Source organism: Phaenicophaeus curvirostris, chromosome 4 (assembly GCF_032191515.1).
Source record: "Phaenicophaeus curvirostris isolate KB17595 chromosome 4, BPBGC_Pcur_1.0, whole genome shotgun sequence".
NCBI lineage: Eukaryota > Metazoa > Chordata > Aves > Cuculiformes > Cuculidae > Phaenicophaeus > Phaenicophaeus curvirostris.
The window spans coordinates 15,591,202-15,614,558 of NC_091395.1; the positions used below are offsets into that span (position 1 = coordinate 15,591,202).

A 23,357-nucleotide genomic window follows, 5' to 3' on the forward strand; every position below is an offset into this window, starting at 1 on the left:
GGTCACAGTGGGCAATCAACTCATCATAAACTGATTAAAAGCTGTGGCAAAAAAAAATGCTAGCCTTGGATGTGCAAACAACGTATTGATGCATAGGAGTAAGTGGTGGAATTAATGCTCAATGTGGCTCTTGTGGGACCGCAACAAAAAAAAAATCATGAATTCGAATTTGATGTATGCTCTTCAGAAAGAACTTCAGGAAAGTATCAGTACAGGTTTTTAAAACAGATGTATGATTCTAAAGCTGCAAAATCTTTTAGAGTAAGAGATTTAGTGTTAAACTAAAGGAGATTGTTTAGATACTAGCAAACTGAAACAGGCTGCTCAGGGAGGTGGTTGATTCACCTTCCCTGGAGGCGTTTAAGGCACGGGTAGACGAGGTGCTAAGGGGCATGGTTTAGTGTTTGATAGGAATGGTTGGACTCGATGATCCGGTGGGTCTCTTCCAACCTGGTTATTCTATGAAACAAACCAAAAACCAGATATGAGAGATACTGTAGTTACTAGCAATGCATATTACATGGGTCATGCCTGGAAAATAAAGCCTAACAAAGTGAAGGTACATGTATTACATTACAGTGTGTTAATTAGCAGCCAATTGATTCTCCATCATCTACTGATGCCTTCAGACAAAGAATCTGGAAGATACAGTTTGGCTCAACAAAAGTTGGACATTGGTGAAAGCAGGTTATTAAGCTTAAGATAACTAGATAAAGTTTTATGACCTCTGCAGTCTACTGAAGCTACTATAACTTCTGAAGTTAGCAAAACTTTTTGTCACCAGCATACAGGGTGAAATCTTTGTATTGTTGAAACTAGAGCAATGACGCTAAATTTCAAAGACTTAGGTTTTGAGCATATGTTGGTTTTGATCATGAAAATGTGCTAGATGATCATTAGTCATCTGGTTTTGCAGTTAGGCAGAATTGCCTTTTCCTGAATATAAAGGTCTTGGTTTGCTTTACAAAAACAGGTAATTGAAAACATCAGAAATATAAAGTATCTGTGAATGTGTTCTTAGAGGGTGTTCACTTAATCCCATAGAATTTAGCAGGCATTTTCCTGTTTCAATGCCTGATTTTTTTAGTGTTCAAACCTGATTTTATTCTTGGGAGTCCAATGTGGTACTGACCGTGAGAAAACACTGGTTCAGGAAGGAAGGGAAGGAAGAAATAATAACTGAGGAAAGATTTAACACTGTTTCATTTATGGTAATATCAAATGCAACTGCCTGTGTACTGCCGTCTCCAACGTAGACTCTACCGTGTGTGACGAAAGTGTATTATTTTACTTTTTCTATGCACTCTTAAGAAATAATTCAACAGAAGCCCCCTCTGCTTTCTGTAGGGAGGTGTGTTGAATTGGTCATGTTAATAATATTATCATAATATTAAAGAACAGATTAACATTCCTTTCTGCTGCTGTTTTGGTAATGTTAAGTAAATGGCTGCGGTAAACATGGCCTAATACAGTGTATGTATTTTCATAATCTGCATAATCTGCTCATGTTAGGTGAGCAGGATTGGGCTGGAGTGGGAGTGACTCACTTTCCCAGGTTAATGTTCTCTTCAGAGCTTATCATACGTTGCTACTACAGGCTATTTTTGATCCTTAAATTAGTCGCTGCTAGAAAGAAATTTCCAGATGATCACTTTTATCATTTTGGTGGTTTTAGTTGTATGTCATTTTACTCCCTAGGGACATTTTTCTCTGAGAGTTGCTGGGAGGGGGTGAGGACAAGGTGGCTGGGGAAGCAGGCGAGTGCTTCGTTAGCTTTCTGCTTTTAAAGTAGAGGGAATTGAACTGATTGAGGCAGTAATAAAGTTGTGAGAAGGATTTTATCCAGTGAACGTGTCTTTTCATTGTCCATGTTTCATTGTTATTCCATTTTCAATTAATTAAGAAAAAATAAATGAAAAAAATTACTGCAACAGTAACTGCTTAGCTTGGTGGAGTAGAATTAAGCTGAGTTGTTTGCTGTGCGTATGTTAATTAATTTAGAATTAGAAAGTAATATTGTACAGGCCTTTGTCTTGTATAGTACTGTATGTAGGAGATAAGTTTGTCAAGCACAATATTTTAAAAGCTTTTGATCACATTATTATGGTGGTTGTTCGGTTTTTTTCCCAAAGCTTTTTGCCCTGAAGGAGCCACCCTTTTACGTAAACTGTGGTGTCAATGGTATCTAATCCACTCTAGAGGGACTTCTGTGATGTTGTTATTTAGCAGGGCTGAGGACTGTGTTCACGAGTGCGGGTGGGAATGGGATGGACAGAAGAGGAAAGGAAAAGATGTAGGAATCCTTGTAAAGTGTGGCTGGAAATGACCCTTATTAGTGTTAAACATTAATATTCTGAAAACTGCCACAGGCCATATCTGAGACTGTGGGCCTAACTCTGTACTGGATATTTTAATGTTTATAGCCATCCTCATTTCATGTACCTCCTTTAGAATTTAGAAAACATACAGCTGATGTTTAAATACAAATTTAAAAGGGAAAGGTTAACCTTTCAGTGAAGAACGTGCATAGTTTACAGTGAGTGACACATTGGTAACTTTTTCTTTCTGTCCCTGTGATAGGAGTGGTGTTCCTTTAGTGTTTTCTTAGCAATTGTATCTGAATGTGTTGCCTCCTGACAGGTATTCTAAGAATAGCCTACGAAAACAAATAGTGAAGCAGAATACAATGAGTTCTCTTAGAAGTAACACTTTAAAAGGAGTAATAAACGCAACATTCTTGGGGTTTGCGTGTTTGTTCGAGATCTTGCTCTTATTCTGACCTTTCTAAATTTCATTTTTTCATGCTTGATAGGATTGTGCTTATACTACTTGAGAGCAATCTTTTACTCAAATGTATATTGAATTAATTTTTAGAGACTGTGTTTTTTAAGAGATGCGCAAATGTGTATTGCCTAAACTATTTCATTATATGAAATGATTTGTCAAAAATACCTTCCACCCCTGCCAAAACCTAGCATTTCGTCCACATAAAATACCTGCTTGAAGAGGGGACGAGGAATATATTTGTGTTGTGAAGACAGCCTGGTGATAATGATGGGAATATCGTGCAGTGGTACTCTTTGGGGAAATGCTGGGGGATTGCTTGTCCTCCAAAATACCCTGTGAAGGTAGCACAGTTAAGATTTATTCTCATATATATTTCAGGACATGGTTACCCAAGCAGCTGCTTTGACTCACAAAAGGATTATTCTAGTATCCTTCTGACTTGTGCTCTCTTTTCTAGCTGACAGTCACAGCTCTCCTAGAGAAGACACTCCAACTGGGAGCATGGATTCTCTTTCTTCCCAGTCTCCAACACCTGCCTTCTCTAGTAGCCCTCCTGGACTCCTGGATGGAAATGACCTTATTATGGACAGTGGAGATTTTGCAGCCTGGACAACGAATCTGTAAGTAACCTGAATATTAAGTAATGATATTTCGACTAGTATGATTGTGCACATGAAAGACATTTCCCTTTTCAGTTTAGTGGCAAGTGATGTTTAGAGATTAGGTATAACTGTGTTTGTTTTCTTTAGCTACAAAAAGGTATCAGTTTATACGTTGTGATGGAGTTAGAGGCTACTTGAGTGTTTATAGGAAAGAAATGTTCTTTTTCTATAGAGACCTAGTGCATTTTACTGTAATCTGTTATAAAATTTTTAATGTTTTTATTTGGGTGATGAATATGTAAGTTATTCTCTGTGTGAAGTAAAAAATAAACCTTAATTTTATTTCTAAGCTACACAGAGATGCAGGGCTATTAAGATTTAGGAGCAAATTTTAGGATTGGATAAATACACTCTGAGTGTGTGCTGAAATCACAGATTCACTAGATTGGAAAAGACCTCCAGGATGATCAAGTCCAACCATTCCTATCAACCACTAAACCATGTCCCTGAGCACCTCATCCACACGTCCTTTAAACACCTCCAAGGATGGTGACCCAACCATCTCCCTGGGCAGCCTGTTCCAGTGTCCAATGACCCTTTCTGTAAAAAATTTTCTCCTGATGTTAAGCCTGAACCTCCCCTGGCAGAGCCTGAGGCCATTATCATTGTTAATCTCTTCTTAACAAATTAAATACCTGTTTTCCAATGATAGTGCAGTCTGCCACTTCCAATAGACTCTGTAGATGTTCAGTTTTTGAGCACAACTTCACTTTAGCAGGAGTTGATGCTACAATGTTAGTCCTATCTCTATAATACATGTTAACATTTGATACACAAAAGGCTGAACATAACTTGTGTTTTAAATCAGAAGTTGAACTTAAATTGAATTCTCTGTTTTGCTGTTCATACAAACTTTAACGTATCAAGATGAACTTTTCCAGCCTTCAGTGCCAAGATGATGGGAAGGAGCAGATCTGGAGAAAAGATTTGTTACAAATATTTTCCATAATGGTGTTCTGAGTAGCCTGTTCTGTTGATGAAGCAAGTGTGTAAAATATATGTGTAGGCGTATGTAACATGAGAATGTACAGATAGCCGTATGATGGGCTTATATTTCTACACGCACACACAAACAATTAACTGCTGACGAGAGTACTTACTAGCTAGAACAGTATTTTCTCATATGTTTTGAAAGAATTCCAGATTTATAGGTATTCTACATAACTCTTGGTTCTTAGTAGAAGACTGAAGTTACTCTTTCTTGTACTCTTGTACTGTCCGCTAATAATGGGTAGGATTAACATTAAATTGTATTGGATGAAAAGAGATGTATGTTGGGAAAACATGCTATAGATGGCATAAAACTGGAATGTCTGTGAAAGCAAGCGTGGGTAACTAAGGAACATGGGCTCAGCAGAACATTGATAAAGTCACTTCAGAGAATGAAAGAAGAAAGCGTTGATTTTACCCAAAGGATTCAGGAACTTTGAGTGTTAGAAGGAATTTTGGATTTTTTGCACTTGATAATTTTCATCGAGAATTAAATGTACTGCTCTTTTGGAAACTTTGTTTGATGGCTTGAGGTTTTGTGCTCAGCTAGAAACAATATTTAAACAGTTCTGTTTGGAAGGAAAAATAAGTGTGTGGTATGTGCATCTAGATTATTTGTAAAAAGCAATTTCATCCTTCCACTCACCTGTCTATGAAGTTTGCTGCCTCTATAACAAGCCTGGACAGTGTCAGAGAATGGTGTGTGTACGCTACATTCTTTCTTTCCTTTGCTTTCTCTCCCCTTATTGGCTTCTCTTCCTCTTTTACTATAGTTATGATGACTCAGAGGGCCTTGCCTTAAAAAAAAAAAATTAAAAAGAAATTCCCCAAACAGTCCCACTGTATTAATGGCAGAGGTAGATGTCAACAACGGAGAATGTACTTGGGGGACTTGAGCAGTCATTGTGCATCATTGGGGTCCTGTGGGCAAGGAAAGCCTGTGCCTGACTTGCCATTGTGTAGCTGTGGTAGCTCTCACAGCTCCAGGAAACTTTGAACTCTGCTTTGGTTGTAGACTATTCTCATAAATTGGACTGCCCCAGAATTAGGGGGAGAAGTTCCCACTTGTGCAGGATTTCAGTTTGTTTTGTATTTTGTGCCAAATTGAAGCAAAACCAATTCTTAAAGTCTCAGTATCCTCTCTAAAATGTTATTGCAGGTCTTCACTGAGCTATGGTACATACCATACAGAGTCTAGGGGAGATGGAAATACAAGAAAATCCGGTTTCTCAAGTTTCTGCTGATGTTTATAACACACGGGTACTAATTGTAAGAGATCAATCACTATGGAGTTACGTAGTCAACAAGGTGATGGTGACTTCTTTGTTGTAGAAGAGTTGCTTGCATTTTTTCCACAGGGGAGAAATGTTGCATTGTGGGTTAAGATATGTCAAATTGTCCAAGGTTGGCTTCTACCAGTAGTTTGCTTTAAGCAAGAACACATGATGGATAGCAAGATATTTTTTGTGGTATTTGCTTTCAGAAAAGGAAGGGCTTGTTTTTCTCCTGAGTGATAGATACTGTCACCATGATGTTTCATGGCAGAGGTTTTTTGATGCATGCCTTTTCCTTGTCCTGCCTTTAAAAACAAAAGGAGCCACAGCTTCCAGCGTGGTAGGAGGAGCACCAAATGAAGGCAAATTCACCCTCATCTCCTGGCTGGCACTAGGGGGAACTGCATGGCCAGAGTGGTGAAAGAAGCTAAGAGAGCAAGTGCTATACCACCAATCTGAAATGTCTCTCAAAGCCTTGACTGCTCAATTGTTATGTCAGTATTTAAAGATGTACTGTACATACGGTGTAACTGGAAGGTGATGTTTCACATATGTGCCATTTTGAAGCCCCGCTAAGCTGTTGGTTTTCATGTCTATAAGTGTGTGTCTGCCTGATGCTAGATTTTCTTTGAAAGCTTTGTGTGGATCAGACATATGCCCCGTGTTGTCATGTGCTGCTGTAGGGGTGAGCAGAGAGTTGGGGGATGGCTGGCTCGTGCTGCCCACGGCAAGGGTGGTTCTCAGTGGAGACCCAAGTTTCCTGTTCTAAGATTATCTTGCACCCTAAACTTTTTTCAACCTTGTTCCTGAAGATATTTTTAACTTCACACTTCCATCTACAGCCAAATACTAAAAATAAATACATTTTATTTTTGTATACACTCTATGGTAGAACATGGACAGCTTTTTTCCTCTGTCAGTCACAAAGTTGCTGAGTAGTTTATGTAGACACAGGATTCAAAATCCAAATAACTCAGGATGGGCAAATTACTTTTTCTACTTGATGGACCACTGTGTCATAAACATATATTGTTTGAAAATCCCTTCTATCCAAGGATGCTTAGCACAAGCCAATCTTAGACATAAACTAATAATTATGATAGTGAGTTGGATAGAAGTATTCCTCGTTCGTAAGGCTCTCCACTGGTATGGGCATTTTTTTCCCTTTAAGGCACAGCAGCTATGGCAATCTCAATTTAGCGTTAACCAAAGCATTTATATTCTTTCTTTTTTTTTCTCTCTGCTTTAAGTGTCCATACACACTTGCCCTCAAGCTACAGAATTAATGTTGTACAGCCATCTGTCTTCCTTGGGTTCTACAGGAACCACTGTCCAAGTCCACTTTACTCTGACACAGCTCCAGATTGGTTAGTATTTCTGTAAGGACAGCATGTTTCAGACTGGTTTGGGACTGATGTTGATATAGTTTAACCAGCAGCACATTCTTAAAATGCTCATTATTTCCCCCAAAGCCACAGCAGGTTCTAGGGGGGGAAAAAGTTTCCATGTTAGATCTACCTAGTTCCTTGGATGTTCCTTCTAATTCAGATTGCTGCCATAGTCAGCATTTTGAAGATAATTAGTATCTTCTTGATGAAATGCAGTTATCCATACAGGCATTCTTTAGCAGCTTTGATTTGTATCTTCTGCTATTTGAGACATGCGAAAACAGGCAATATTCACTGTTTCAGGAATTGGCCAATATATAAGTTTGTAAAGCAGAATATACAAATACAATGATATTTGCCATGTTGTGCCTTGGGTTTAACAAATACATTGTATTGTAACATTTTATTCTCTCCATCCAGAATAGAGATTTTGTGTGCTGCTCATAATATTACTCTGACCTGGGTTTAAACAAAAAACCCTAACCAAGCAAACTTCCAACCATTGTTTATCCATAGCCATCAGTTTTCCACAAACTGTTGTCTAACGTAAAATTGCAAATTACCTGGGGGATCTAGAAGCCACAATCCACCCTCTGCTTCTGCCTTCAGAGCTACTTCAAACCCTGGTGTTGATCTGGGGTGGGTATTTGCTAATTTCTCATGGCAAATGAATTTGTGTTTTTTTCTTCCCTCTTTCTTTCCTAGTAGTATTTTTGCTATTTCTTCTGATCTGGAAGCTGCTGCAGGTTACTGCTTCCAGCAGAAGTGGCAAAAGGCAGTTGGCAGTGTTGGTAAGGAAAATTATTCACATAAAGGTGTCACCAGAAGCACCATGAATCTGCTGACAATAGATGAGGGGAAGACATAGAGTGGAAAGAGAAGGATGAGTAAAGGAAAACACTCTGGTGGAAATGCAGGAAAGTAAATGACTTCACGTACAAAATTGAGCCATCAAACCAAAAGTGAGGGGAAGAGGGAAAACAAAAATACAAGCATATTGTGGCCAATACTCCATAGTGGTAGTAGCAAGAGGGAAATTTGAATTTATTCCTGAATTTTGTGGAAGAGGAAAAAAAGAAAGCAGTAGAAGAGGACAGAGCTTAACGACAATAAAAGGGTTGTGAATTACTTAGGATTTGCTTGTAAAGGAAAGTGGCTGCTCAGTAAGCTGTAGTATAGCATGCAAGACACCGTGCACTCCCTGTGTGAATACTTAATGCTGTGTCTGCTTTAAAAGTGGAGGAAGCCTGAACTTTTGTGTAGGATGCACTTAATGCAGTGTGAGCTTTGCAATGGTGTTCAAGATTTCTTGGGAATTTTGGCTCAAAGTATTTATGTTGCTACTTGATCCTCTTTGTAGCTTCCTTGGTTTGTAGGGTGGTGGCATTTGTTTCTAACAGTTTTTTGGTGAAGACTGTAAACCATCATAATTAATTCCTTTTATCCAGCTCATAGTTGAGCCTTGCAGAAAGTTATGCAACTATTTCTTTGAAATGCCTTATAGCATCACTTCATGGCATAAGAGTCCACACTGAATACTAGTGTGAAGCATATAATGTAGTGAAATTCATCCTCTGGCTTAATTTCTGTCCTATGTAGCTTCTGGTTTTCCTATTGCATTTGCCCAAAATGTAAATAAATCTGCCACGTGTTTTTTTGCAAGAGGCTTGATTGCTCTCTGCTGGAGTCTGTGACCCTAATGTTACTTTCTGCCTTCCTGATTGGCACTGAAAAATATGCACCTTAGTCACTCAGGCTTTTATTCCTGTGGTGTAAGAAACTAAAATATTTACAATTCAAAATATGTACTTTCCAAAGAGGAGTTGAGGATTTCAGATACTAAGAAGCTGACTGGCTTTTCTAAGCTAGTTCCCAGGCTGTTTTGCTAACAATGGTCATCTTGGTTTCGGAGATGTATATTTGAAGGGGTTATGGGTAGCTCTCAAAGTGCAGTTGAACTATGGAATGGCAATTGACCTTTCCTTTTACATGCAGTTGAAGGCCAGTGAACATGGTTGACTTGCACCATGTTATATTATGGCTTTAGACATGCAAACAATAGATATAGTGGTAGCTAAACTAGGTATACATCTGTTTCTGATAATATATCTAAACAAGTAGGCGTACAATGTAAGTTCAAGTCTGTAAAAGACAGCAAATTTTTTCATTAACATTCTTTTGTGGTGAAGTAGGTGAAAGGGCAAAAGATGGCATATCAGACATGAAGTGTTATAATTCAATTTAAAAAGGGTGAGGGTAACTTTTTTGGGGCTGTTGTGGTTTGTTTATAGACTTTAATAGATGGAATTGGTTACCTATATTAAAATTGTTTTCAGTCTTCAGCCTGTTTTTTATTGTTCAAGTGCTATTAAAATACTTTTTCTGTAGTTCTATTTTATTATGTCTAGATTAGATATTGGGCTGTCTTGCTCCCATGTCAGGTCTTGTACTGTCTCCATGCGCACATCTCTATCTGAGATGCTGCTCTGACTAGAGGTCCTTCCCTGCAACTGTAGAACTTATTTCCTCTAATCCTAGCAGAAGGGGTCATAAGGCAGCTACTTCCTAATATCTTAGAGGGGATTGTGCCTAATACTGATCTTGAGAATACTGAATTGTCTTAATTCGCAAACTCAGGATGCCTGCAGTAATTCCAGAATTTCAGAGTAGGGACTAGTTTTGCTTGTCTTGACCTTCCGTAATCAGGATGGAGATGTTCATCAAGCTCTTTGCTGACTTCGCAGTGGCCAGAACCATTTATTGATATGAAGTCAGACTTAGCCTTTCCTGGAGCATGGGCTATAGTGGCAGCTCACGTCTGATAGATTTAGCGTAGGTTTCCCTTATCGTGATAACTGATCCCTTGAAAGGTGGTTACAAGTCACATCCTCAAACACTGTGGACTGCCTTGTGTCTGTTTTCACTTGACCTCGGAGTGAACAAAAAAAAGCAGAACACTTGGTATTCCCTGGACTCAGTGCATGTAATTTATATTTCTGAGGATCTTTTTCTGGTAAGAAAAGATCTGTTACTGTAACCGGCCCATTGTAGTCATGAGATCTGTTTCTGCTTACAGTACAATAGCCTATGCCAGGACTTATCTACAGAGCTTACAGATTTACCTCTCACAGTGCTGGGTTTTCAGAATTGGGTCACAGTTGTCTTTCTTTCGTTGGAAGTCCCCTACATTATCCGCATGATCTTGTTTTCGTTCAGATCATGAAAACTAATGTCTTGTTCCTTGGCTGTAGAGTTCATTTTTGGGATCTGAGTCCGCAGGGCTTTTGGGTTTCCTAGGGAGCTGGAACTTGGTGACTTCTGGTGGTTGCTCTGTATGGAGACATGGTGCAGGATGTGATGTAGCCTTCGTCAAGATGATGTTACTGTCTGAGTATCTGTTTACCTTGTCCTCTTCTCTTTCCCTCTCTCAGCCTTTGGGATTTTGTATCTGGAGGGTGTGGAAAACATCCTGTCACTCAAACTTCTTCACTGAGTGTGTGTATGAATGGAGATGCATGACTTGTTAGAGCAGTTACATTTCTGAGTGCAGAATGGTAAGATTCATAGTTTTCAAACTGAATCCAACCTTGAATTCTGCTATAGGAAGATGTAAGATACCATCCTGTCTGTCCAAATGCTGAAGGTATGCAAAACCCATTGGAGAAATCAGAAGCATCAATGTAAATGGTGTCAGGAATATGCAAGGGACCAGTGGCAGAGAAAGACGGTCTTTCTTTCATTTCTTTTGCAGTTGTTCTTTACTGATTCTCCTGACTCTAAAATGTTCTATTACCCAGTTCGATGTGTATGTATACTTCACTATGGATATCTTTTTAAATACCCGCAGAGGTTTTCAAAATGATGATGAGAGCCATGCTGCGCAGCACCCTGAGTGTTTTTAAGGTCTTTGTGACCAGGCTGGGAAGAAGCTACTCATTCTTTGTGAAATCTCAGGCTGTTGAAATTCCTGGTGAGCAAACTGATGTTAAAAGAGCCATCAGATGGCAAGGGAGGGTAGAAATAGTGGTGTTCGCATGTAACAGAAGCCTCGGAGATGCTTATTAATTTTTTTTGACTGCTGAATGAATTCCTATCAGCCTTGCTATATCTACATTAGTAGACTGCATCTATAGTTGCCTTAAAACTGGAATAGTTTGTACTTTCCATCAGTGGTGTTAATTGGCAATTTTACATAAATGATGAGGGGCTTCAGTTTCAGTGTCTTGAAAACTTTTTATAATATCTAATGTCATCATCTTATTTTATTAAAAGATGATGCTTTAACAACTGCAGAAGGCACAGTTCAGATATGTAGCAGTGCTTTTTGCTCATTGTGCTTATTTTGCAGTTAGTTTTTGTTTCAGCTGCCACCTCTTCAGTGACTCAGCAGTTTGAGAGAGGTTTAGTAGAGCAGGCACTTCTTTTTGTATCCTTTTGTTATGCAAGCAAAGCAATAGCCCTCATTTTGCAGCTCCTTTGAAACAAGCATAATATAACTTAGTCATGTGGTTCCTACAAAACAGACTTTGCCATCTCCTTGTCTTGCAGTGGGCTTGACAGCAGCACTGCTGTGTGAGCAGAGAGAGATGGGGATGCAACCACTGTGATCAGCTTTTTCTTTTCCCCTTTTTTTGTTTAATATTTATCATTCCTTCTCCTCTCTTTCTTTTCTTTCTTCTTCTCTTTGTTTGATTCTAGGGAACACAGCCCCCTTGTTTTTTTTTTTTTTTTTATTTTTCCTGAAAGGAACAGCAGTATGCTATATGCTTATACCTTTACATTTTTGCATGGTCTGAGTTATTGTTTTAAAGTGCTTTAACTTAGGCCAGCTGCTGTAGATGTTAGCTTCAGATTTACCAGACTGGCATGAAAAAGCATTTCACCTAATGTGTTAGCTGCTTCACAGAGATTTCACAATCCAAGTTTAACAAAACCTCTGTTTCAGCACTGGCTGATGTGTTCTGTATAAATGAGGAATCTTGCATACATGTTAAAGGTTTTAAACCTTGGAGGTGGAGTTTCTTTCAGAGGGAACACAGATGAGGAAATTCTGACCTTCTGTTTAGTCTCCAGCTTTGCTGCAACAATTTCTAGAGTTTTGTCTGTATTTTTCTGCTTCCCAGCCTCACCCAGGGAACAGAGTTTGTAACATGCAGGAAGATCGTTGTCTGGTGGTGGAGAGTATTGGATTGCATATTTAATCAGAAATAGCCAACACCTTTTGATATACTGTTGTCGTCTTATAATGAAACCTTTTAGGAACACTTTCATTCAGTTTATGTCAGCCAGACACTGTGATACAACAGTTATGGGGCTGCCAAGCTTGTCTATGAAACAACCCCTTTTTTCTCAAGAGTTGCAGTGTAGATTCTTTTCACAGAGTCTCTTCCTCGCTCTCAAGATAAGAGGCTGCTCTTTAGCTGTGTTACCTTAGGAACCAGTCAGATAAACAGCCAATAAAATCTGGTTTTCAGGAGTTTTTCTTGAATATCGGTACAAAATCTCTAGCTTATTTTCAGTAAGGCCATTTCCCCCTCCTCCCAGCATTCGCTATGCCAGACAATAGCATTTTTTCTCAGAGAGATGGTAATGTCAGGCTTTTTTTTTTTTTTGCCTCCCTCTACTCCCTTCAGGAAATGTATTGCCTTCGTTTTAGCCCTCTGGAAAAAGGATTTCTTCAACATACCTTCTTAAAGTTGAGATGCTAGATGATAAGTTATGCAATATTTCCTGATATATCTTCGTCTTGATAAAGTGTGCAAAGCTTCACAGCAATATAAATTTTTTTATCATGAGAATCTTTTCAAGAAAAAAGAATATGATCCAGCAATTTGTTGCTTACGCACCACAACATTGGAACTCTTTTTTCCTATTGAGTAAAACCTTCTGTTTTAATAATAAAATTAAGTGGCTCTTCAGATAGCCAAGTACAGTAAATAAGACTCTTGAAATTCAAGAATGTGCTTAATATTTAAAGCTATATATTTTTTTTTTTCCCTCCTTAACATGATGAAACTATTGCTGTTGAATAATGGTTTCCCCCCCTGCTGGATCCAAGAGCATGATCTCCTGCTCAGTAACCAGGAGTGGAAAGTGAAGGCAAGTTCAGGAGCTGTGCTGCAGTGCTTTCATTACAGCTGAAATGTATTAAGGGAATTAATCAAAAGTGGGGGAAAGGAACAGCCCAATGCGCCACGTACCTGCACTTCTGGAGCGTTTTTCCACTAGAACTTTTGAAGTGGCTCAGAATTTGTAGAAAACCTGCCAGTTTTTACAGGCCTTTATATAATGCTGTCTGGTAAAGGACAGTGTGGTCTTAATAGTTGATAGATATACTTCTTGTTGAGTCTCTGTAACTCAAGAAATAAACGTGCCCTGAGATGGGTCTGAATGTTATTTCGTCTTCTGTTCCTTTATTTGCTCACCTTTCCTCTTTTCTTTCTTTCCTCTCCAACTCTTGGTGAGAAACCATCTGGTATTTATTCCAAGTATTCTTATGAATAACTGCTGCTTTCCTGGGTCAGGGGCTAGCTTTCGTTGACTGTTCGGGGTAGTGTTTTGTAATGATTAATCCTGTGTCTTATGCACAGGTGGTGTGTTATTGTTCTAGAGCATCGATTAATACAATGCATGTTTCACTGAAGTATTTTAATAAATGGAAGATTTTATTATTCACTCGTTGAAAAGCAAGTAACGCATGTCTGAGGTATACACTAGAGAAGACCACTTGGTAGAATATTCTAGAATATTGATTTATTTGAATTAGAGACACATTAATACTGTTCAGGCAATACAGTTGGAATATTATTGTTCTATTTTCTGTAGTTTTACAGGTTTCAGAAATGAGGCTGACACCTATTTTAATGTTGGAATTTATTTGAATTGAATAAATAAGAGCACAAGGAAATTGTTTTTGCTTTAAATATCAGGATTGCTTTAACTATAATAGTTTAGTCCGTGCAAGTAATATACTTCATTAATTCACTCTTGATAAACTTTTGTCTTAGGTTCACCTTCTGTATTACTGAATAAAATTAATTCTGCCCATCTACATGATGTACAGAATGAGGAATAAACAATCTACATTCCAACAAATTATAAACTTCACAGTACTACTGAGAATTTTTTTATCTTCAGTATTTAGAGAAAGCAATACAAAGGCTAGTGTTCTCTTTTTGTTTTTCTTCTCTAAATGAAGTGACTTTTAGCTGAAGGTTTTTCTTTTACCTGACGAAAAATAGGAGAAGGAGGACAAATTCAAGTAAAAGTAAACCCCAAAATTATGTAGGTGCTGTCTTCAAAAGTATGTAGTTATTGAAAGATGTAAATGACTGTGTAATGGAAGAATCGGAAACAGTGAAGCAGACTAGGTGTAATCTTAACTAGGTTAGGCATGAAGTATGTTTCTAGTCAGCACAATCCAGCCTTTCATTCGGTTTACTATATAAGATTCCTTTCTTTATTTGGTAAATGCGATAATTTTAATAGCAGAGCATGTTTTGATAAACTCTTCTGGTTATGATTCCAGCACATTTAACTTCCATTTTTATTAGTGGAATTAACTGTAGAATGCTATTTTCATACACTGTGAATTCCAGTTTTCATCCAAATGCTGCCTGATGCAGATCCAAAGGAAAAACTATTGTCTTGTTAAATAAGGAATGTGCCATTCACGATTTTATAGTGTACTAAATTTAAAAATTAATAACCAAAATAAATGTTTGCCTAACTATGTAATTATTAGAATGACTTTATTAGAATAAAGAATATTTATTAGAATATGAGATTATTGGCTAGGAAAATGGGTTGGTAGAAGTTGAATTTGGTTGTAAAACATGTTATACAAACCAACAGTAGTGATCCTTTCTTTATAGAAATTAAATAGCCCAGTGCACAAGAAGTTTAAAATCGACTACATATTAGGTTTCATGCTTTCTTTTAGTCATTTACAGTAATAACTGGGGGGATTGTTGATCCCTTTTTTGCTTTTGATCAATCCACTTTGATTAGGTGTGTATTTACAACCCCACAAAAACCTTTTGTGCTGGATTCCTGGATTTTGGTGGTACTTTGCAGATTTATGCTATGTCAGAGATTAATCGTGGAATAAGTCGAACTGATAAAGGCCATATCATGAAGTCTGTACTTCTGAGTGATGTTTCCTCTTTGAAAGCTCTGTGTGAATGATTTTAATTCTGTTTCTGCTTGGAAACTGCCTGGAGTCAAGCTCTTTGTTCAAAAGATAGGCTGACATTAAATGTTTGGACTGTTTGTTGTTTTGTTCGTGCAATGGAAGAAAGCCTGCAAGTGCTGGAATGCTTTAGTTTTTTAAGGTGTGAAGTTAGGGACAACCTTTATGTTGGGAAGACTTTGCATGTTTTCCAGTGACTAAAAGTTTTAACTTTGGCTGCTATTTCTTCTTCTCTTGAGGCAACTGTGTATTCAGCCATTAATTTAATACATGTTTGATTACTGTGTTCATGAGGGCGGCCACTGAGGTGGTATCTATGCAGTTATGCGAATGAGATCTTAATACAGAGCCAGCATCGTGATCCCAATGTTGGAATAGCTGCAGCCTCTTTTGAAATCTTCCCAGTCGCACATACCTTAGTACGGCACTGAGAAGATGTTAAAATAGATTCATCAAAACTTGTAAAGGCAAAGTGGCAGCTCAAATAATAGCCTGCTATATGCAGTTTCATTGTATCTGTCTTTATTAGATAAGGAATGTGGAATTTTGTCTTTTCATTGGTTATGTCATACATCTCTGGTAATTCATCTTAGCTTAGGATGTAGGGCATGTAGGAGAAATACTTCCAAGGAGAAAATGCAGATTCATACAATGGCCGTGTCTGCAAAACCAGCTCAATGTTATTATTCATTTTGAGTTTGAGGATCTAACTAGTTATCTAGTTATGAAGATTCAAGCATTCTGGTATGAAAAGAGATTTTGATTAGCCTTGTTAATTCTGCCTTGAATATGTTTCCTCTTAGTCCTGGTCAAAGTCGCCCATCGATGGTCTCATGGATGAATACTCCATCTGCTAACCCAGCAACCACAACTATTGCACAATCCACTTTCTTCTTCCCTAACCCTGCCACTGGGAGTGACAGGGCGGTGGAAAGGTATGATGAGCATTTCAATTTTTGCTGGTTATTTATTTGCCTCTTTTTTTTTCTGTATCTTTTAAAAAATAGCTAACACTTGTCTTCTAAAGTATGGGAATGATTATCTCAAATCAAAAAATGCAACTTTAGTGATTTTGATAGAATAAAAAATCTATCTACTTTTGTCTTATTTTAACTTTGAACACCTACCTTGTAGAGGGCACCCAGAGTGAGTCAGTGGCTTGTTGGTTAATACAAGCAGACTTTGATTTGTGGTCAGTTTGTATAGTCTCTCTACTGCAGTAATTCTCTTCCAGTGTCTTTTAAGATACAAATTCTTTATTCTCTGTGGACACCTATTTGCCAAATTTAAGTTTCCTAATCTAGCCTTCTTTCCTCTGAAATACTTTCCCATGTCTTTACCTGTCTGTGTGGTTTCATTATTTCCTTTCCCTGTTTTGGCCTGCTTTCCTTCCATCCTCTTTCTGCTTCCTTCTATGTTGTCCATCTTTTGAAGTGTTTTCACTTTTTCCTTTGAAGGTCTTCACCATCTTAGCTTTTCCTTCAAGTTTTATAATATTTGCTTTTCTAATTAAAGTAGTTGGGTAAATTCTTTCATAAATTCTTTCCAACACTTCGTAATAGAATTCCATTTCTCATTGCTGTTGCATTTTGCATCAGAACTGCATTGTCTGTTTGACTGCAAGTTCCTTGGCACAGGAAGAATCTTTCTCAATGTTTTATGTGTAGTTTTTGTTGCCTGGGCTCAACAAAAGATGATTTAATGGTGTGGGTGATGCGTCTAAAGAAGGCATCATTGGGCAGCAGCAAACTGACACTTTGCAAAAGCTTGATTAAATAAGATGTGCTGAAAATACTTGTATGTTCATATATCTCCACTTGTGGTGCTTGGAGAAATGATTACTTTGTAAAAATTCATATTGATGCCTTACTGCTGAGCATCTCGAGAACACCTTTAGAAGACTGCCTGAAATGTTAGAAATCTTACTGTGTTTAGGGCAAAACAGTATCTTCAGTATTCTGGCAGTCTTGTTCTGTAAACAAATACAGAAACGAAATTCTGTACAGTGGTAGTGAAAAGCTGAACTGTGAGATTAATGAAGAAACGTTTCAGAAGACATAATGATGATTAGTCTATAAATTAGACTAATTATGCTTTGCCTACTATTGATTCCATTGTTGGTTAGCACTTGGCAAAATTTTAACTGAAGTTAAAAGTTCAGACTAACTATCATAAAAATAAATACGTGTAAAGTTGGGAGTATGATATTCAGAAATACCAGCAGTAAGCTGTGAAGCTTCTCAGCTTTGGCATTCATGTGTAAGAATTATAAGCCTGTAGTGATGCATGTGAGATTGTGTTTAAAGTTTTAGTTATCTCCAAATGAGAATGGAGAGAGAATGGTTGAGAGAGTGTCTTCATAAGAGTAAAAAATTATTACAATTCATAATTTCATTTTTCAGCATTACCCACCGAAAAGCAAGAGCAGTTTATCCATGTGAAGCAGAACACAGCTCTGAATTATCATTTCAGACAGGAGCAATTTTTGAAGATGGTAAGTATTGCTTGAGTAAATACAAAGCAATGAAAAACAAATTGACAAAACTGCTAAAATGGCTTTGGATAAAAATATAAGGCTAGCTGGTATTCTGCCAGCATTACTGATGATACACAATTGGTGACATAAAAGATTTCTGGCAGGCAGAAGCTACTTAGCATATACGTGGCACTGTGAGGCAATGCCTTTGGTTCCTGGTGCATAGGCACTTTCAATTGGTCTAATTTTTCAGCAGCGTTTAAATGTGTTGTGGTACCAAAAATGATTGTTCAGCAATAGAGAAAAATGTCTTGGCCTAAGAAACTGTATTTTTTAAAATGTGAAATATTGTTTTAAAATAAAATGTGGGTTTCATTTAAAGAAAAAATATCTGCTTAAAGATTTCCAAGCAAGCAGAGCTCCAGGTAATCTCCCTTGGTGATCACTGGAGAGAAAAGAGAGCATTTACTTTGTGGATCAAGGGGTGCCTCTAGTGTGTGTACATCCTTCTGGAAAAAGGAATATTCAATGACATGCGGAATGAAGACCTGTGTTTATGGATCCAAATAAAGTATTGGATATGAACATACAGAAGATAATGCCTGTGGTCAAGACCGTGTTGCTCCTCTGTGAGCTTCCATGGCTCTACTCTTCAGCAACTGCACAGGGACTTCAAACTGATAGGGACGGGTTTAGCTTTTAAACCTTTTGCCAGCAAATGACTACTGCAATAAAAAATCTGAAGATGTAGGAGATGACATTAGAGCATAGGTTCATGCATTCGCAAGGTTGTTCATGTTATAAGAAAGAGATGGTGTGGAATGGCTCAACAAGGCCTGGACAGATTCAGCAATTCTTGTTACTTAAATGCAATTTAATAATTCTAAGTAGAAATTAATCCATAGCAGCAGCACAGTAAGACAGACAAAATATTACATTCATACTAAAACCCCAAAGACTCTTAAGTTTGGCCAAATATTCATCCAAGTTTTGTGTAGACAGAGGGATTCAAAGTGATCTGACAATTGCATCCCTAATTCCTAATTTTTTTTATTTTTTTTTTTTGAGTATTGAGAACATTATTCCAGTCTGTCTAGAGGCTGGAGAGCAGTAAGAGGCATACTGACCTCTACAGAATCTGGAAATTCTGTGGTGATGCCTGCTTTCTGCTTATCCATTGTCAGCTTTTGGCTTGCTACCAGGTCAGAAATCTGATATGTGCTTTCCAGAGGGAAAGCGGTATTTAATTCTGCTGACCAAATACTCTTGAGTATCTACTGCCCTATCATTCAACTAGCACATGTGAGTGTCTTTGGTTGGCTGTCCAGTAAAGGAGGAGTAATCCATATTCCCAGGTTACATCCAGCAGGAAATAGAGAAAACTACACAGACTAAACCAGCTGGAAAACGTCAACCTGAGAGCATTAAAAAGCTAACTAAATATGTCTTATATTTTTTAAAATGCACCATTAATTTTGTTAGCACTGGATCAAAAGTGTGTGAGGGAAAGTTTCTCTCATAAGTGAAAGTCCTTTTGTCCTGTCCTCCCCAACCCCAGTAGAACATTCCTGCTTTGTTTAATGAGCTGAAGCAAACGGGAAGCTCAGCAGAATCTTAATTTCATTTTTTTTTTAGCATCTGTAACAACAACAAAATCACACAGACATAGACGTCTCTTTCCTCTTTCTGTGATGCTTATTTTAAAGCAGGCAGAGCATAGGACGTTCCTCTCCTCTGCCTCCTCCAAAACAAATAAAAAATAAGCCTGGTCCAGACTTCAGTTCCACTCTTTTAGCAGTGAAAGGTGGTCTGGGGTACCCACTAGATTCTTCCTTACCAGCATCTGCTTTACAAAATTGTACTTGATGCTTCCTATTAGAGCTGCCTTGCAGGCAAATCATGTCTGAATCAAGTTAGGTGGGAAACCTTTTAAAGATGAATTAGCTAAATGATTGCTCTTTTTAAAGTCTCTAACTCCAGTCATTTTAATTTAAGCTTTTTAAAACATGACTTATAGGGATCTTCAGCAGACATAAAACTGTGTACAGGAAAAAAAATCTAGTGTAAGTATAGAGAAGAGGCATTTCTAACACAGAGGAACAAAGGGTTGCCTGCCTGTTGTGTTGGCATAGGATAAGAAAGTCTTTGAAGAAGCAGTTGCTTCTGTGTCACACATTTGTGTGAAAGCAATGTTAAGATTCTTTTCTTGTGCAAGGAGACCACTAGAAGTTATGATAAAGATACCATGGTTTTGGTGCGTTACAGCCTCAGTTCAGTTTTTTTGAGCTATAGAGTTGAATTGTCCAAGAGCAAGTATGGAATTCGGCTCTTTGGCAGCTGTGGAGAAATGTTTCAATTGTAAGACTCTTTTTCCATATCATCATACAAATAAGATTGGAAGCTTGGGAAAAGGTTATTTGGATTGCATTTTGAAAACCTAATTGCAATGAGAAAGATCACATTTCCTTATGTACTTTTATTTTGATTTATTCCACTGGATCCTGCTTATTTTATAGACATTGCCCTTGTACTGCAAGGCTTTCAGCCTAAGGTAGCCTGTGGATTGGCAGAAAAAGGAGAATGTGCAAGTAATAAGGCAGTAACTGGATGTGTGTGATAACTTAATGGTTATTCCATAATGGTTCCCAGTAGGTTCTGTCATGTATAGCTTTGTCAGTATTCTCATACCATATTTGAAACCTCTGAAATGCCTTCACATAGGACTTTACTTTTTGCGCTAGGCACCCGCGTGTCTGTGCTGGGTTCAGATTCCAGTGAATCAATTCAGGTTCCTTAGTTACTCAATTTAAATTCCCATATGCCCTAATAAAGCCCCCAAATGAGAAATTAAAGTAATAATACATCAATTCTGCAGCTCTACCAATAACCTTAACTATCAAAGTGACAACGCATCAATCAAGTTGACATACAGCTAGTATCAACCATTAAAAGTAACTGTTAAATTAATGTCTACTAAAAAGTGCTGCTTCCATTAGTGAAGGTTTTATCCATTTCTCCTTTCTCTATACTGCCTGTCTCACTTTTCTAATCCTGTCTTTTTCACCTCTCGGTGTTTGTTTTTCAGTTTTTTTCCTTTCTCTTCCCCACTTTGTGTCCTTCTGTTTTTCACTTCCCTTCTCTATTGTTCTTCTGTTTTGTCTCTCTTGGTCCACAGTTGTTGATTGCAACAGTTTTCTCTTAACGTGTTATTATCCTGGATGAATCTCTCTGGCTGCTCTAGCCTGAGATAGGATAATGGCATTTAGTGCAGTTCAATTTTGCACCTGTCATAGCTGCTAAATGTAATATTGGTGCAAGAAGTTTAACCTTTACCCTCATCTCCATTTCCTGTTTCTAATGGTGGGGGGGGTGGAAATGTCTTTGGGCTGACAAGATTACATTTACTAATTTTAAATTAAGCTTTACATCACCTGATAGGAATCTGTATAGAATCTGACCATTTGCGTATTCAGGTATTTCCAATATTACATGTTCATTGTGCTGCCCCAAATCCCACAATCTTTCCATTAAAGCATTGTAGAATATAAACGCGAAGGTGCCATCTGGTAAGTTAAAAAGAAAAGGCAAAGTTTTCTATTTAATTGAATTGTGTAAGGAAATGAATAATGCAATCTGAACTATATCCACTGGCTTTTCTTAAAAAAAATCTTCAATTCAATTTACCTTAGGCTGTGCCAATATTTTTATTTCCCAGTTGCTACAGGCTATGTTATTGACAGCACATAACAATATAATTCAAGTGGTTAGAGGCAGAGCTTGAGAATTTGCAGCTGGATAAGGGCACATATGAGAAGAAGCGGAGTATGATCTGAGATTGAGAGACATATGCTGGCTGTATATTTTGTTGTTGTTGTTGTCGAAGCAGATATTCCCAATAATCATGGAAAGAATAATCAGACTGCCTGGCATTGAAACCTTGCCAGCCTTGGAGCCAAGTGTTATTAGATTTCTGGTTCTTGAAAGAGACTGCTTAGAAATCAGAAAATGGGACTTTCACTAGGGAGAAGTGTTTTAGATAGGGTAAATGGTGTTTACACAACAAAATTCTTTGGCACTATTGCTTGCAGGAAGGCTTCCTGAAAACTTGTCAAGATAGCTTTCATCAAAGCTTTTTACAATTTTTAAAGTAATATTTTTGGGGGAGAGAAAATATGGGGAAAACTGAGAAAGTGTTGTGATAGTAATTTTCCTCAGGAAATGTATGGCACTGATCATCCCTACCAAGCATAGCAGGAACACACAACGTGTTCATATAGCCGTTGTCATCCCTCTCTGTCTTTCATGGCATAACAAAGTGCCAGTCTTCGTTCATGTCGCTGGGTTTGACTCCAAGGCACTCTCTGAGGCTTCTGGACTGTCTTTCTTCATGATACTGACAAATGAAGGATTTACATCAAAGAGAAGTAGTACTCCTGAAATACTATATTGTGTTGGATGTGCAAGTAATTCTTTTGTTGAGGTAAAAATGTGGATAAAGCTACTTCTGTGTTCACCTTTTGTCTGTGGATTTCAAAGCATTTGGAAACATTCATGTGTATCAATTATCTCCATTTTACACCTGGAGAGACTGAGAGTACAGGCTGTGGACAGATGTTCTCCTTTTCAGATGCCTCCATGCCATTTGGAGCTAGTTATCTGAAACTACTGCTGAAAGTTACAGTTGCTCACCAATAAAAACGACCAAATGGGCACTACCGAAATCCTAAAGACGTTTCTAGAAGTTGTATAAAGTCACTGAAGGTAGCTTGACCGTAACCCGTCTGAGTTTCCTCCTGCCAACAGTGTTGTGGAAGCCATGGTCTCTATAAGTGAAATGTTATAATGGAAGATGTTTAAATGAATGCGTTTTGCCTTGTAGCTGGAGTGTGCAGGACTGTCAGAGACATTCAGCTCTCGGGTGGGATGGAAATCAGCTCCATAGAAAGACCCCAGGTCTCAATGTCTACACACAGGTCACCAAGTTCTAGCACAAGGAACACAGCAGCCACTCAGCTAACCAACCTCTTGCCTCTGTTTTAGAGTGAGCCAAATTATTCTCCAGGTGCTCTCTCTAGTTGTTGTATTGACTGCATCTCCTAGGGTTTAGATACTTCTATATGGGAAGGTCTCAGCCTGTAAGCTTAATTCCACCTTCACTAGTTTGTTGTGGATTGTAAGTGTGCTTGCTTTTGTGCCCGAGCCCATATAGGCAGACTCTTGTATTTTGAGGTCACAGAGTCAACCTTTAGCAGAGTCAGGAAGACAACCCCTTGACTCCTAACCCTGTGTCCTGTCCACAAGATACTTCTGCTTCTCGCAGGATATTTATGGGAAACAGCAAGTTTTAAAATTTGAAATTCCATGCTAACCCTAAGCATTCTAAATGCCTGTGATTTCTGTGGTCAGCTTTAACCATAGGGATTATTTTAAAAACCCTTAGGGATTTCTAAACACTTGCAAGCCGATTTTGTTGCTTCAATTTAATTTATTGGTGAAAAATTGGCCAGTGTGATTGAGTTCTGTGAAAGTGCACTGTGTTGTTGTAAGGGTTTTAGCAGTTGGATTTCTGTTGCTGACAAAACGCGGTCC

The 23,357-nt window shown here is 38.1% G+C and overlaps 1 protein-coding gene across 3 annotated transcripts in view; it reads left to right on the forward strand.

The window, feature by feature from the left end:
• The window catches only part of ARHGAP10 (Rho GTPase activating protein 10), a 150,336-nt gene that overhangs the window by 122,467 nt on the left and 4,512 nt on the right, over positions 1–23,357 (forward strand). For all 3 annotated transcript variants that reach the window (XM_069855330.1, XM_069855332.1, XM_069855331.1), the window contains exons 20-22: positions 3,245–3,407; positions 16,096–16,227; positions 17,695–17,786. In XM_069855330.1, coding sequence (XP_069711431.1) covers positions 3,245–3,407; positions 16,096–16,227; positions 17,695–17,786 — 387 coding nt within the window. The remainder of the gene's footprint in view (positions 1–3,244; positions 3,408–16,095; positions 16,228–17,694; positions 17,787–23,357) is intronic.